Source organism: Engraulis encrasicolus, chromosome 14 (assembly GCF_034702125.1).
Source record: "Engraulis encrasicolus isolate BLACKSEA-1 chromosome 14, IST_EnEncr_1.0, whole genome shotgun sequence".
Taxonomy (NCBI): Eukaryota; Metazoa; Chordata; class Actinopteri; order Clupeiformes; family Engraulidae; genus Engraulis; species Engraulis encrasicolus.
In genome coordinates, this window is record NC_085870.1 from 11,252,678 (window position 1) to 11,268,699 (window position 16,022).

The window sequence follows — 16,022 nt, forward strand, 5'->3', positions numbered from 1 at the left end:
TACGATAGCTATGAACTATAGAATATAGACTATAGAGAAAGTCCACTTCAAGCAGGATTTTTGTCTCTCACTTAAAAAAGTGACATTTTGGGTCAATGGATCCTCCTTCAGATGACTCAGATAACTTAATCATCTTTTTTTTGTCTGCGCTATTGTGCTCTTGCTCCTAGCTCAGATGTTTGGATGTGCGGCCTTTAACCTGTACCAGGCTATGACCTATAAAACGAATTGCATCTTCACTAGCGTGAGCCTCGGTTTCGAAAGATTGCTTTGTTTTGTGGTGCAGTAAAAGGCCCATTTGCGCTGTGAAAGACCACATGTTTACCTTTTCATTTGAACTGCCCCGAACAAGTGTCGTCAATCATGTTTTTTTTTTTGCTCAGCTTCAATCCTCCCTTCTTAGAAGGATTAGCCTTTGCATCCTGTATGAAATAATTAAAATGCTCCATCTTCGTTTAATTCAATTCCTCGTCATACCTAATCCTCAAGCGACTACGTACATCTCAGCGGCTGTATCGCTTGTGTCTTGAGAGAGATTTGTTCAGAGATCTTAGAGGGGAGGGAATAATGTTTTAATCTAGTTGAGATGATCTGCCTAAGGAATAGATGAGGAAAAGTGTATCATCTTTAGCCTTTCTTGCAATCTCCCTCTGGCCTGGTCTGTAATATGGCCTCTGAAAACGAGGTATGCCCGTCGTAATAATCCCGGGGGCTTAGTCTCCCTCTGCCCATTTCTTAGGAAAATGCTTTTATGGCAGGATGATGGGACTTGCCAGGACCAGGGAAGAAGCGCAAAGCTGTTGTGATCTTGGCAGTTGGGAGGTTAAGGCCATTTTAGCACCAGAATGACCTCGCTCTCTAAAGTCCATACGAGGACACGCGACATACATATCGCCACAACACACGTAACAAAGACTGCACATAATCCAAGCAGTTAGGTGACAAAGAAGATCCAATCAAAAGGAGTATATATTTCATTTCTATATATTTTTATTTCATTTTTTGTACATGTATTTTTTTGTTTTTGTTTTTGACTTTTTTTGTTGGTGTAGGCCCAAGTCATTTTGCGTCTGGACTGTGGGCTTACCGTAAGGCAGAAGCAAGATGTATCCACCATTAGCTTTACACAGAAAAAACAAAGAGCTTCCGGAGGGAAGGAGGGAGAGACAGAGAAAGAGAGAGAGAGACAGAGAGGGAGAGAGAGGGAGGGAGAGAGAGAGAGAGAGGTTGGGCACTGGGAAACATGCAGCTACTGCACCGAGGGCAATGTACAGCATCGTCTATGCACCAGAGACAAGGAAGGTGAAGGCAGTACTGGCAAACATCATCCTACACTCCATTCAGGAAACAAAATGTGAAACATCATATGCGGGGGATGGCGTGAAAAGCTAAACAGAGGAGGGAAAAAGATTGCCTTTGTGTCAAATAGAATACATAAAATACAATACAACGTAACTAAAATAGAACATCGCCTATTAAAAAAATTGTGTGTGGTTTTAAAAGCATAAAAAATATTGATAATATCGGTGAAAAAAGAACAACCACTGTGATATTTTGGGCATGTATTGCATTTCTAAAACAACAGCTGTTTTTTTGTTATTATTAGTTTTTAAAAGGTCTTGGAATTCCGGGCCCCGTTTCTCGAAGCATCGTTGCTAAGTTAGCAACTTACAAGGTTTCCAATTGGGAATTGCATTGCAACTAAGTCAGTTGCTAACTTAGCAACAATGTTGTCGAGAAACGCAGCCCTGGTCCTGGAAGAAGACAATGAAGAGCTACAGGTTTGTGTGAACACAAACAAATAACAGTTTCCTCTACTACCCAAGCATGGCAAACAGTTGAAATTAACCCAGATCGAGCTTTTATCATCCGAGTGTACAATCAGACACACTGAACATGGCCCAGCACGGGAGTCTACTATGCACAACTGGAGAGCCCATTCGCGTAGGGACAGTAAAGGAGAACCATTGAGACCAGCACTGAGCAAGAGGACACACATTAGCTTAGCTTCACATACTCCTACTTATCTCACTCAGCGAACACACACACACACACACACACGACACTCCATATTGCTCAGACACTGAAAGATGAAATCTGGACAATTTTCTAAACTTTAGTTGTACAACATTCATTTTTTTGTAGGTTTTCTTTTTTTCAATTTCCTTGATACAATAGCTATAGTTACGCCGAATCGGCAAGTTAAGCTCAATGGCTCTTTTTGTTTTTGTTTGGTCCCTCGTGGGCAAAATGAAGACTTTGTGAAATTCAGGGGGGAAATGAAAAAACAAAAACAAACCCAGCATTTGTGTTGGAAAAAAAATGGCCGACGGACGGGAGTCATTAACATGCACTTGTGTGACCGGCTTAGATGTGAGTGTGGAAACAGCATCGGCAGCCATGTTTGTTTTGTTTTGTTTTTTTGTTCAGTCCTCTGTGTCACTGTCCTTCATGGAGATACCGGCCATGCCTCCCTCCCGCACGGACGCCGTGGCCTCCTCCAGCATCAGGCGGTTGCGCACAGTGTCGTACATCTTGCTGTTGAGGGTGGAGTCCAGCACACCCTGCAGACGGAAGTCCCTGTATTTTTTCTGGGTAACGACAGCAGGAAGGTCAAAGAGAGGTTAAAGGTCAACAGAGGTCAAGCGACTCGATCTCATCCCAACACATCACTTTTTACCGACTTACTGATCAGGCAGCAATATTTGGAAAAAACTGACGCTGAACTGAAAAGCGTTCCCTTGTGGCAGCATGACTTCACTGACGCTGAGGTTTAGGGCAAGGTCTAGGTGTCAACGTGAGATGAGACGGGTATGCAAATAGCATACCCCGCCTGGTCAAATATGAGACTGTGATAGGTAGCTAGGTATGTGTGAGCGGACTGTATCTAGGATATTATAACCCATTTTGTTCTAAAGGGTGCCCTATTCCTATTAAATCCTAAATATCTCAGCGTCCGAAGCACATACAAACATGCAATGAGTTACATTTAAAAGCCAAGACCCCCCCCCCCCCCCCCTGCATTGTAATGTGTTCATTCATCTCTAACATATCCACATAGTTAATAAAACAGCTAAAATCTCAAAATCCTGAAAAACCTGTATATGTGTCTCCGGAACACAATGGGTTAAGGGTTGGTTTCTGATGAGAAAATTAAGATCACCGCATGAAGCTCACTGCCAACAATTACCAGGAGGCAGTAGAAATCAGTGAAATAGAAACTAGTTTTTGAAAGCAGCAGCACTGCAAGATTATGAGAGTAATATTCTTACAGTTTCTACCATTCAGGAATAATCAAAGAGATGAATAAACACTAAGCTAAAAATGTGTTTGTGTGTGTGTGTGTGTGCGTACGTGCGTGCATATATGCTGTCTATGTATTAATTTAAATAATTCCTGTCTGTGTCTTTTGCATTGAGACAGTCAAGAGACACATATCAGAAGAAAGGAGGAAGTCTGTCAAAGCAGAGCTCCTCCACTCATGACAGAAATACATCGATGACGTTCTTCAACAACCACTTTAAGCCTTGACTCCAGCTCGCACCCCGAAGATCACGCTGCAATGTTTAGCACTTGACTTGGAGAGGTTGTTTTTTGGAGATACTCTGGATCATGGATTCTGCCTTCCTGTCCACTTCCTACGTTGTGTGTAGGAGTCACTTCTGTTTACACGTCACATGGATGCGAAGTTGCGTCAATGGTTTCTGCTCATGAATTTTGCATGGCAGCATTTGCTCTTCTCTATCAGTGAGATACGCACCATCTCCAGCCTTCATCACTACAACACCTTCTACCCTAGGTAAACCAAGTGTAAAAAAGTAAGTTGCCCTGCTGCCTTAAAGGGACACTGTGTGAGATTTTTAGTTGTTCATTTCCAGAATTCATGCTGCCCACTCACTAATGTCACCTTTTTCATGAATACTTACCACCACCATCAAATTCTAAGTATTCATTATGACTGGAAAAATTGCATTTTTCACTCATGAAAAAGGGGATCTTCTCCATGGTCCGCCATTTTGAATTTCCTAAAATAGCCATTTTTAGCTGCAAAAATGACTGTAATTGGACCATACTAGTTAATGTTTATTACTTAGTAAACTTTCATGTAAAGTTCAAATTTGGCAATTAGTCAGGTTCATTACGTTTGGATCTGAACCTTTCGCTGGATTTTTATGGGGATTTGGAAGACTATACATTTTTGAAAAGTATATTGTATCAGCTATCAGAAAAATCATGTTTCCATTTGCACAAGTGTCTGCATGGCGGCCATCTTGGATTTTTCAAAATGGCTTCCGAAAAACCATAATTTTGCAATATCTCAGCTTCTGAATGAGCTAAAACATTGATTCAAACTGCTAAACCTACATTTTCAGGGTCACTGAATCTACTGGTGGTAGTTTTAATGTTCTCAGACAGTTTGTTACCATGCTAATTTATTTGAACTGGTGATTTACTGTATAGTATCTACAAGTAGATGCATGTCCGTCAAGCCCACCATACAAAACATCCCAGCTAGAATGTGCAAAACAGTTTACGTGTCCAACATTGTGCTGTATATATCCAGGCTTGCTTGTGCAAAGCTCATACCAGCTACATTGTATCCAGTAAACAGGAGCAGTGCCATGTAGTGAATATATTGAATGTCAACAGGCGTTAAATTTTTGCCTTTTGCCTTCCTTCAGCATGCATGTATTTTCTGTATGATGATCCTGGAATCTGACTGCAAGACACAGTTACAAATCAAGTAATAAATTGGTGTTATTAATATTGTTAATGCACATACTGTCATTAACTGGTGTTGGTGATGGTGATGGTGGTGGAGTGTAACGGTGAGGGTTCTGTTTGCTGTTTGTTCTGGTTATAATCATGGGTGAAGAGCATCAAGGTGAACAAGAGGCATTATCAAGCATTATGAGCTCATTAACTGGAAGCTGTGTGTTTTATGCCAGTCTGACGATGCCAAAAGGTGGTTCTGGTCCAGAATCCAAGATTAGACGCCGATGGACATGTACTGGAAGTAGGTCAAGAGGGGGCCAGTCTGAGGGATGGGGGCTATGTTAAAATCAAAAGACGACTGCAGAACTGCACTACAACCTCCCAGTGATGCAGCACCTTCTGCACTGCTTCTAGGCAGGCCAAGAGAAATGTAAATATTGTTTCTGATCTCAAAAAAATTGGGAACTCCACTCACTTGGCCGGACAACAGTCAACCAGTAGCAAACCTAAGGAGGCAGATCAGCCGTTTGGGAAATGTTAATTGTTATGGACTTGGTCAGACCAAGTCTCGAAAAATGACTGAAAAATGACTGACCCAGGCACCTCAGCATCTGATTCTTCTCCACTATCCACAAGATTTCGTACGAGTCCACTCGATAAGAAACCATGCTTCTTCTACCAAAAGGACGATAGTGAACTGCTTTATCAGGTCAAAACTGCAAATGGCAGTAAAACTCTAAAGGCTGCTGTAAAGTCCCAGAATCCCCACCCTGAAACAAGAATGACACCAGCATCTCAGCAGATGATGCACATTCAATGCTGTCCAATATCACAAAGATTGCATTCAGTAGAAAGTGGCTGAAAAAAGAGAATCCTCACAGTCTTGCCATAACTGAAATCTGTCTGTTCTAAATGACCCAAAGAAGTCAAAAGTCCCTACTATCCAGAAGCATGTGAAGAAGACATGGTTCATGCTGCAATGACAACTGATGAATATGATAACATGAAAACAATTTACAAAGCAGCACAGGTGACAAGGACAAACATTGCAACCTTCACCAAGACAGGCCAGGGAACAGATGCCATACAAGTATCCAGCAACATCAATGATGTCCCAGCTGAATTGTACAGACTAGCAAGGGTGTGTCTCTCTTTCGGCCACTTTCTACTGAATGCAAGTTCATGATTCTCCAAGGCTTCTGAATCAAGCATGTTTGACATACATTTTTTCAATGATGTCCATGCTTTGTTTTGTGTTTCCACATCAATTCGGTTGATCAGCTCAAGCAGAACATGTTTAACGTCAAGGCTTCTTTGAGAGTTGTATTTCTGTCAAGCCTGAGTCTCGCCGTACATGACACATGTTTTGTCCCACAATCTTTGTGATATCATACATCAATTGCATGTGCATCATCTGCTGAGATGTTCAGTCTAGTTTTGAGTGTGAGATTCTGGGACTGTTCCAAAGCAGCCTTTGGAGATTTTCCGGCATTTGCAGTTCTGACCAGATAAAGTAGTTCACCATCAGCCTTTTGGCAGATGGAGCTTTGTTTCTTGACGAGTGGAGTGGAGAAGAATTAGATGTTGAGGGGCCTGGGTCATCCATTTCTGTTCATCCTCTCTTCTTGCCACGCTTCTTGGCTGTGGATCGTCCTGTAGAAATGATGTGCATGTTGGTTGCTTGCATGCTGTATTTGAACCTTGTTGGTTGCACCTGAGTGACAGGAGAGATACTAGACTGCTTCTGTGTCCCTGGTGTCTCAGCTGTGCAGTTCTGCAGTCGTCTTTGGATTTAACATGGTCCCAATCACTCAGACTGACCCTCTCTTGAACTACTTCTCGTACATGTCCATTAGTGTCTAATCTTGGATTCTGGACCAGAACCACCGTCTTGGTATCATGAGACTGGCATAGAATACACACTTCCAGTTAATGAGCTCACGGGCTTGACATGTCTCTTGTTTACCTCGATGTTCTTCACCCATGAATATAACCAGAACAAACAGCAAACAGAACCCTCACTGTTACACTAAAGCACACTCACCAACACCAGTTTAATGACATGCTCGTATGTGCATTAATAATATTAATAACACCAATTGATTTGTCACTCTGTCTTGCAGTCAGTTTCCAGTATTATCATACAGAAAATGCATGCATGCTGAAGGATTCCCCAAATGAAAAAATTGAACACCTGTTGACACTCAAAACATTCACTATGTGGCGCTGCTCCTGTATACTGGATACAATGTAGCTGTGAGATTTGCACAGGCAAGCCTGTAAATGTACAGCAAAATGGTGGACATGTAAACTGTACCAGTTTTGCACATTCAAGCTGGGATGTTTTAAATGGTGGGCCATCTACTCATAAATACTATAAATCAATAGTTCAAATAAATTGGTGTGGTAACAAAATGTCTGACAACAATACAACTAACACCATTAGATTCAGTGACCCTGAAAATGTTGGTTAAGCAGTTAAAATCAATGTTCTAACTTATTCAGAAGCTGAGAAATGACAAAATATAGGTTTTTCGGACGCCATTTTGAAAATGTCCAAGATGGCCGCCACCTGTGCAAATGGAAACATTGTTTTTCTGATTGCTTATACTATCTACTTTTCAAAAATGTATAGTTTTCCAAATCCCCATAAAATTCCAGCAAAAATACATAATGAACTTGACTAATAGGGAGCCTAGTTTCAATGAGCAGCTTAGATGCAGTACCTTTTTTGACCATTTCCTGCACAGTGTACCTTTAAGTTTGTAAGTAAGCTGTAAGAAAGCCTCTAGTTGACTTAAGTCTCAAGTTGAGTTAACTTACAAACATAAGGCAGCAGGGGAACTTACTTTTTTACGTTTAACCGGCTTGCAATGTTTTACAGTGTAACAAACTTAGCAGCAGCAGCAGATACGATGGTGCTCAGCTTTTTAATTGCTATTTTAAAACACAATCATTAACTATGACCCACGATGGTCAACAGGTAGGCTTTTCTAAAACATTTTGTTCCACTGAAAATTCACCACGAATAATAGCTTTCCTCCCTTTAAGGATACACTTACGTTTCCTCCCACTGTTTTACATTATCAGGTACTGTTAATAATCAGATACTGTTAAACTAGGGAGGGGTGTTATTTGATGAAAATGTTCAGATTCAACTTTAGCCCAGATTTTCTTATGCTACCATGTCTTAGGAATACATTGATGTAAAAATTTTAAAAATCAAGCCCGAAAACCCCCCCCTACCCCAGAAATTACTTTTTAACCCCCAAAACGCCTGTTTTTGGGCTAATTCTCTATAGTTCCCAATGTTTTACGAGGTACAGAGTAAAAATATGTCCATGCTGGATCATCTAATGGCATTTCATGTGGCATGCCATGCTGGAGGTGTACTTTGAGCAAAAAAAAGTCAAATGTCAAGGTCATATTCAAGGTCAAAGGTCATCAATATGGTCTTAAATGCCTATTTTCTGCCATTTTCCCATGGTTCCCCATCTTTTATGGAGTGCAGAATAGAAATAAGTTCATGCTGGGCTATTGAATGGTATTTCATGTACCATGCCATACTTCAAGTGAGCAGCAAAATGTGTAGTGTCAGTCCTACTTAAGGTCAAAGGTCACGAAAATGGTTTAAAATGCCTATTTTTCATGTTTCAGTGTAGAAAGTTAGCTAAGGGCACTTAAATGGCTACTTATGTGGTATGCCAATATTTTACACAATGCAATATCTTATTTCCAGGTTATATTGAGGGTTAAAGTAATCAAAATTGCTTAAAAATCATGTGAACTGATCATGGAATATAGCCTCTTAGTACCGATGCGCCCACCTACATTCCATGATCAGTTCAGACCCAATCAGACTTTGCTGGAATGACTCAACAACATCATAATAACATTGATATGAGAGCCTTAGATAAGAGATTAAGACTTGGTCATTACAATTTTGAGGACAATAAGGTTAAAACATGCGCTCTGCGCAAAGGGGTAAAAGCATTGTCTCTTTTATGTCACAATGATCAGAGTGGATCACTTTTGTATCATCAGCCTGTCCAGTTAGGAAGCAACACTGCGAGTCTATTTGACTACTGTTATGCAAATTTAACAAATAGTGGGTAGAAATGGTAAAGGTAATATAAACAAGCCCCAAAACAGAGTTATCCTGTAGGTGGTGGCACAGCCTATCTCTCCTTTTCCATCCTTTCTGGCTGTTTTTAGGTCACATGCATGTTTTCAATGTCCCACCCCTGGAGTTACCATGGGTTGGTGTCTATCACCCACTAAATTTGCTCAGCTGTTATTCATCCAAGATACCACATCAATGTGTGCTGTGGCAAGAAGCAGAGTGTCCAGAGCATGGACGAGATACCAAGAGACATGCCTTTACACCAGGGGACGTATAGGAGACTAGAACGGTTTTAAAACTTAGAAGCGGGATCACCATCTCCCTCCTTGGGACAGGTGGCACAGGAAAAGCACTGCTAGAGCCCTGAAAAATGAGGTTTGCAGGGTACTGATGTGCATGTTTCTGCTCAACTGGTCAGAAAGTCTTCATGAAGTCTGTTTGAGGGCCTGGTATCCACAAGTGAAGCCTATGCTTACAAAGAGGCAAAGAGCAATTTGCATGAACCAAAAAACATCAAGAAAGGCACATTCACCATTGGTAACATTGATGCTGTTGTTGTTCATTTTTCTTCACATGTGAAACTTCAGTTATGATGGAAGAGGGTATTGGCCCTGAATAATAAACCGATATTACAATTTTCTAAGCATAGTAGCAACATGTAGATCTGATTTGAAATTGGTGCCATGCACATAAAGTTCACTGATTTATTGTTTTCACTTGGGTCATCCAACTTGCTTGACCTTTGTCTCTTAGGTCTCTTTTGTTCTTTACACACATTATTGTGACACATTAGCAATATTTATGATTAGAAAAGTCAAAAGCTAGATCAAAAGTGTGTTATTATTACAGGTTTATTCATTTTCACATTTGTTTTTTCGTGAAAAACGGTTTCAAGATAGCACCCCCCCATCAATATTTTGTAACCTTTGACCTGTATTATGACCTTGAACCATTGTACTTGCATAGTTCAAAGACCTAAGATCATTAAATGGACCATTATGAACATAATCTATGTGTTGTACTGGGTCAGCAACCCAATGACACAATTTTTCCCTTAAAAATCGATATTTTGTAACCTTTGACCTTACTTATGACCTTGACATTGTACTTGCATATTTCAAAGTACAACTGTGGTATGATATGCCACATGTAAGATCATAAAATTGCTAATATGGGAAATAATTTGTGCATTGTACTGGAACAGCAGTTGAAAAACACATATTTTCCCCTTAAAAATCGATATTTTGTAACCTTTGACCTCTATTATGACCTTGACATTGTACTTATATAGCTCAAAGTTCTACTGTGATATAGCATCACACATTTTAGACTATTAAATGGGAAATCATGAACATACTCATGTGTAGTTCTGGGATAACTGTGGATAAACTGGCAAAATAGGCGAAAAACGCATCTTTTTGGGTGGGAAAAGTAATTTCTGGGGTAGGGGGGGGTTTTTGGAAGATTTTTTCAAAAAAATTACACAGCAGTGTTTCAAACATGTGGTAGCATCAGAAAATCAGGGCTATTGTGGTATTTGGTATTTACACCCCCCCCTAGTTAAACAAACTATGTAACTGGCCTGTACCACAGGGTTAGGCTTAAGGTTACGTATGTACAGTCAGTGTAAGTACATGATAGTTCATGTTGAGAGATGTGGAAGAAACAGAGAACAATGTGCAACCTCTATTTTATAATTAATGAAATAGTGACAGTACAAAGTAAGTGTAACCCATGTGGATACATGTAGAAAAAGAAAGAAAGACAGAAGTAAGGAGAAAGCAAGTCATAGTGTAAACTTAATTTCCTGGTTCCTTACCTTGACTACGCATATGAGGATCTTGAACCACAGGCTTAGAGTTACGCATATACTGTACAGTGTAATGTTGATATATCTCGACTTATGTTAGAAGAAAATGCGTAGTGTCACTTTTATTTTATTGGATTATTACTCGTTACCCTGTGTTATCGGTCCTGTCTTGCACTAAAAGCTGACTTGACTTTATTTCCTGGCTCTTTACCTTGACAACGCGTATGAGGAGCTTGAACCACAGGCTTAGAGTTACGCATATACTGTACAGTGTAAGGACATGTTGATATATCTCGACTTATGTATGAAGAAAATGCATTAAACTCAGTTATCGGTCCTCTCTTGCACTAAAGCTGGCTTGACTGTATTTCCTGTCTCCTTACCTTGACCACGCGTATGAGGATCTTGAACCCACAGGCTTAGAGTTACGCATGTACAGTGTAAGGACATGTTGATATATCTCTATGTATGAAGAAAATGCGTAGTGTCACTTTTATTTTATTGGATTATTACTCGTTACACTCGTTATCGGTCCTGTCTTGCACTAAAAGCTGACTTGACTTTATTTCGTGGCTCTTTACCTTGACCACGCGTATGAGGATCTTGAAGCCACAGGCTTAGAGTTACGCATATACTGTACAGTGTAAGAACATGTTGATATATCTCGACTTATGTATGAAGAAAATGCGTTACACTCAGTTATCGGTCCTGTCTTGCACTAAAGCTGGCTGGACTGTATTTCCTGTCTCCTTACCTTGACCACGCGTATGAGGATCTTGAACCCACAGGCTTAGAGTTACACATATACTGTACAGTGTAATGACATGTTGATATATCTCGACTTATGTATGAAGAAAATGCATTACACTCAGTTATCGGTCCTGTCTGACTTGACTGTATTTCCTCTCTCCTTACCTTGACCACGCGTATGAGGATCTTGAGTTACGCATATACTGTACACTGAGTGTAAGGACATGTTGATATATCTCGACTTATGTATGAAGAAAATGCGTTACACTCAGTTATCGGTCCTGTCTGGCTTGACTGTATTTCCTGTCTCCTTACCTTGACCACGCGTATGAGGATCTTGAGCTGGTAGACGTGGAGCTGCAGGTCCATGCGGTCTGTCAGCCAGGTGCCCAGCAGGTTCATGGTGCTGGTGTACCATTGCTGAAAGACAAACACACGGCTGTCCAGCAACACAAACACGCACATTCTGTCTCTCACACACACTCACATACTGTATACCCTTGATCTGCAAACAAAGGCCCGCGGGCCAAATCCGACCCGTACCGGGCATGGCAAACATTTAGCCCACTATGAGGTCAGAGCAAATGAAAATGTAAATATGTGTGATATTCGATAACTAAAACTTCAGTGGGTCATATCTCTCAAACGTATTCACAGAGAGTTAGATCTTATGCTAACATTCTCATAACAGACACTGACAAGAAGTGAAAACAAAAAAGCGAAAATCTGTTCTCTGTCCAGACATCTAACTTGTTTCTCATTGGGTTGGGGGGTGGGTTTGGCCTACAGCCTCACTTGCTCTACATAATTTGGCCCTTGGAGAAAAATAATTATAGACCACTGCTGTATACTGTATATATTTACACTCAAGTAAGCCAACTTGGTGGGGGGCAAAGAGGTCAGATGCCTTGGGTCCAGAGAGGGTGAAGTGGTGGAAGAATTGGGTCCCCATTACATTGTATTGACGGGGCGGGGTGTGTGTTTGACTTAGTGCTAGGCCCGGCCAAAGCAGTCAGTGGCCCTCACTCATACAGATTCTACAACAACTCACAGTAGTAGGCATGACAACAGGGGAAAAGTATCTGGGAACATAACAAATGATAGAGATGCGGGTGAATCTGCACACAATTGCTTTGCTAGCTCTCATCAGTTAACATTCATCACAATTTGCTGATCCTCTTCAGTTTCATGAGACGGATATCATAGAGGCCCAAGATCAGATTTACAAGAACGGTACAAGAAGTTCAGAGAAGTTACACGAAATTCAGTTACAAGTAATTCAGCAGGATGACAGAGAGCTCATTAGTGTTGCAAACCCAACTTTAAAAACTTGAGCTTGCAAACCCAAGGCCTCAATGAACTTCTTAGCCTCCAAGTGCTAGTGGAGTCAATCGTCTCGCCAATCGTCCAGATGTCAAAGATCTTTCTCCCAAAACTCGGAGTGCCCCCTCTCGCCTAGTATATGCCAAACTGATAGCTGGAGCTTAATGCGATGAAGCGGCTCTTGCTACTGTGGGGACCTGAAGATCTTGTGTCAGTCATCACCAGAGAGAGAGAAAGAAAGAAAGAAAGAGAGAGAGCGAAAGTGCGCGAGAGAGAGAGAGAGAGAGAGAGAGAGAGAGAGAGAGAGAACGAACGTGGGCACACAGCCTTGAAGCCTTGATCTTTGGAAATGAGAGCCATGCACGGCATGCCACGCCTGGGCGAGATGGCCTGCTTGGCATTTTTGTTTGTTTGTTTGTTTTTTCGCAATTCAGTCCCACAGAATATCCAAAAGCCCCCTGCCATCAGCCATCCTGTCTCTCCCCTGCGCCTACGTCTAAATTACCAAAGCTCTGGGTCTGTTTACTCTCTCTCTCTCTCTCTCTCTCTCTCTCTCTCTCTCTCTCTCTCTCTCTCTCTCTCTCTCTCTCTCTCTCTCTCTCTCTCTCTCTCTCTCTCTCTCTCTCTGTCTATCTCTATGAGACTGCAGCATGAACTCACAGCACCTCCAGAATAGGGCACGACAATTAGCCTTTGGGCACCAGATGTTGAACCAGGGGCTGCATCTGGCTCAGAGCTTCATTGATTAGTTATGATGGGAAGCACAGTGATCCTAATACAAACTGACTGGCTGGATGGCTGACTCCATGGTCAAAGTCAGAATTGTCGAGAGCGGGGGGGGGGGGGGGGGGGGGGGGGGGGGGGGGGGGGGGGGGGGGGGGGGGGCGAGGAGAGACGGGAAGACACAGAATGGCTCGGTTGCCGTGGTGAATCCGGGCAGGACTCCACCGTGTTATGTTCTTAGGAGGAGGTCTAAAGAGATGTAACCCAGGGATAAACGGCACTTAACAGCGCAGCAGAGATGAGCGGAGCTGAGCAAGCGCCCGTCTCCCGGCTGGCTTTACGCAATGATACTTCTTAATGATGGTGCTAATGTGTGCTGCAGTGCTACCACTGATGCCGGTGCTCTCGGGTGACAGAACAAATCAGAAGAGCTGTTATTCCAAAACACTATTAAAGCCCGCTAAATACAATTTTCAGGACTCTTTTTTTCAGTCTTGTTTGGAATTGGCTTAATGATATAGGCTATTCATTATGTCTTATATTTACATACATACCCAATTAAGACATCAAAACACTAATTTAACCGATATTAACTGAGAAAAGCTATAAAAACACTTAATCTTTTGAATAATTATGTAATTAAAAAAGATATATTGCACTTTGGAAAAGAACTCTTGAAATTGAAAAACATAATATGGGTTATTGGTGGTAAAGTAAATGGACTGCATAGTGAATGGACTGCATTCATATAGCACAGCAAAAGAGCCCCGAAGGGAGGCAGCGTTTGTGTCTGTGATTACAAACCAAATGACACACTCAACAAGGCTCATGGCAGATTTGTGATGTGGGGCCAGGGGTTGGATCGTAAGGATTGGATCACATCGGAAATCATGGTAAAAATACACACCAACAAAACACAAAGCACTGAAGCAGCAGTTCTAGCAGTTGGAAATTAGAGGGCAGATCGGAAACTTCTTAGGGTATCTTTAGTAGAATGGCTGCACTAAAACTATTTAGATTGTATGTGTGAGCATGAATGAATGTATGTAGGCTATGTATGTATGTACAGTGTGTGTGTGTGTGTGTGTGTGTGTGTGTGTGTGTGTGTGTGTGTGTGTGTGTGTGTGTGTGTGTGTGTGTGTGTGTGTGTGTGTGTGTGTGTGTGTGTGTGTGTGTGTGTGTGAGCGTGTGTGTGTGTGTGTCCTTGTGAAAGCTCTGCCTCAGCAGCAGGCATGCGATCTCACAGCGAGAGGGACCCCCACTGGGAGGCCAGGAGGGCTGCAGTCACTTCTCCCTCTCACCCATGCCCCCACCAGGGGCCCCCAGGCCCCATGCACTCTCTCCCTCATGTACTCTCTCTTCACTCGCCTCACTCAGTCTTCTCGCTAACTCCACTTGTCTCATTCACTCACTCACTCACTCACTCACTCACTCACTCACTCACTCACTCACTCACTCACTCACTCACTCACTCACTCACTCACTCACTCACTCACTCTAACTCACTCTCTGTAACTCATTCACTCACTCACTCACTCACTCACTCATCTGGGATCTTCAGGAAACATGCACTAACTCTCTCCCGTAACTCACTCTTTTTATTTGCCTCACTCACTCACTCACTCACTCACTCACTCACTCACTCACTCACTCACTCACTCACTCACTCACTCACTCACTCACTCACTCACTCACTCACTCACTCACTCACTCACTCACTCACTCACTCACTCACTCACTCACTCACTCACCCATCTGGGACCTTCAGGAAACATGCACTGACTCTCTCCCGTACTTTAACTCACTCTATTTGCATTACTCACACATTCACTCACTCACTCACTCACTCACTCACTCACTCACTCACTCACTCACTCACTCACTCACTCACTCACTCACTCACTCACTCACTCACTCACTCACTCACTCACTCACTCACTCACTCACTCACTCACTCACTCACTCACTCACTCACTCACTCAATCCCCCACCTGGGATCTCCAGACTGAATGCACTCTCTCCCTCACCTCACTCAAACCCTCCACTTGACATAACAACCCACTCACTCACTCATAGTCCCTCACCAACCTTACTGATGCTGATACTGATCGGATACAGACTGACCAGATCTACTGCCTTAAAATGGTCCTTAGTCTGACACTTAACTACTTAGATATGAAAATTGAAGTGAGAAATCAACATTGTAGTATCTGAATATGATGTCGCTGTATCTATTGCCTATTTTATGATTCCGTCCTCAACTAGCCTACGTAAGCTAAATGCTAACCTAGAAGAAGAATGTAACTCCAACCACAGTATTGCCGTAACATCAAATACGTAATGACGTCGCAGGGCAGAGCTCTGGTTAGTGTCATTTGAAAAGAACGCCTTAGCTTAGCAGATACTCTGACGCCGGAAGTCATATCTGATAAGACAATTGTTTATGTAGGAAGGGAGTCTTTGAGACACTGCCTTTCATTTCAGCCACAGCCGAAGTGTGGCTCTGAAGGCGAGGAACAGCACAGCGCCAAAGTGGAATAGGAGTGACTCAGGCTGCCTTTTTAGAGGAAAAGGAAA

At 42.1% G+C, this 16,022-nt stretch overlaps 1 protein-coding gene across 1 annotated transcript in view; it reads right to left on the bottom strand.

Annotated features, from left to right (window-relative positions):
- Positions 1–1,011: 1,011 nt before the first annotated feature.
- cadpsa (Ca2+-dependent activator protein for secretion a) overlaps positions 1,012–16,022 on the bottom strand; it is a 226,774-nt gene continuing 211,763 nt past the window's right edge. Inside the window, exons 28-29 of the mRNA XM_063214916.1 lie at positions 11,715–11,819; positions 1,012–2,591 (exon numbers count right to left, since the gene is read on the bottom strand). Coding sequence (XP_063070986.1) covers positions 2,427–2,591; positions 11,715–11,819 — 270 coding nt within the window. The 3' untranslated portion in view covers positions 1,012–2,426. The remainder of the gene's footprint in view (positions 2,592–11,714; positions 11,820–16,022) is intronic.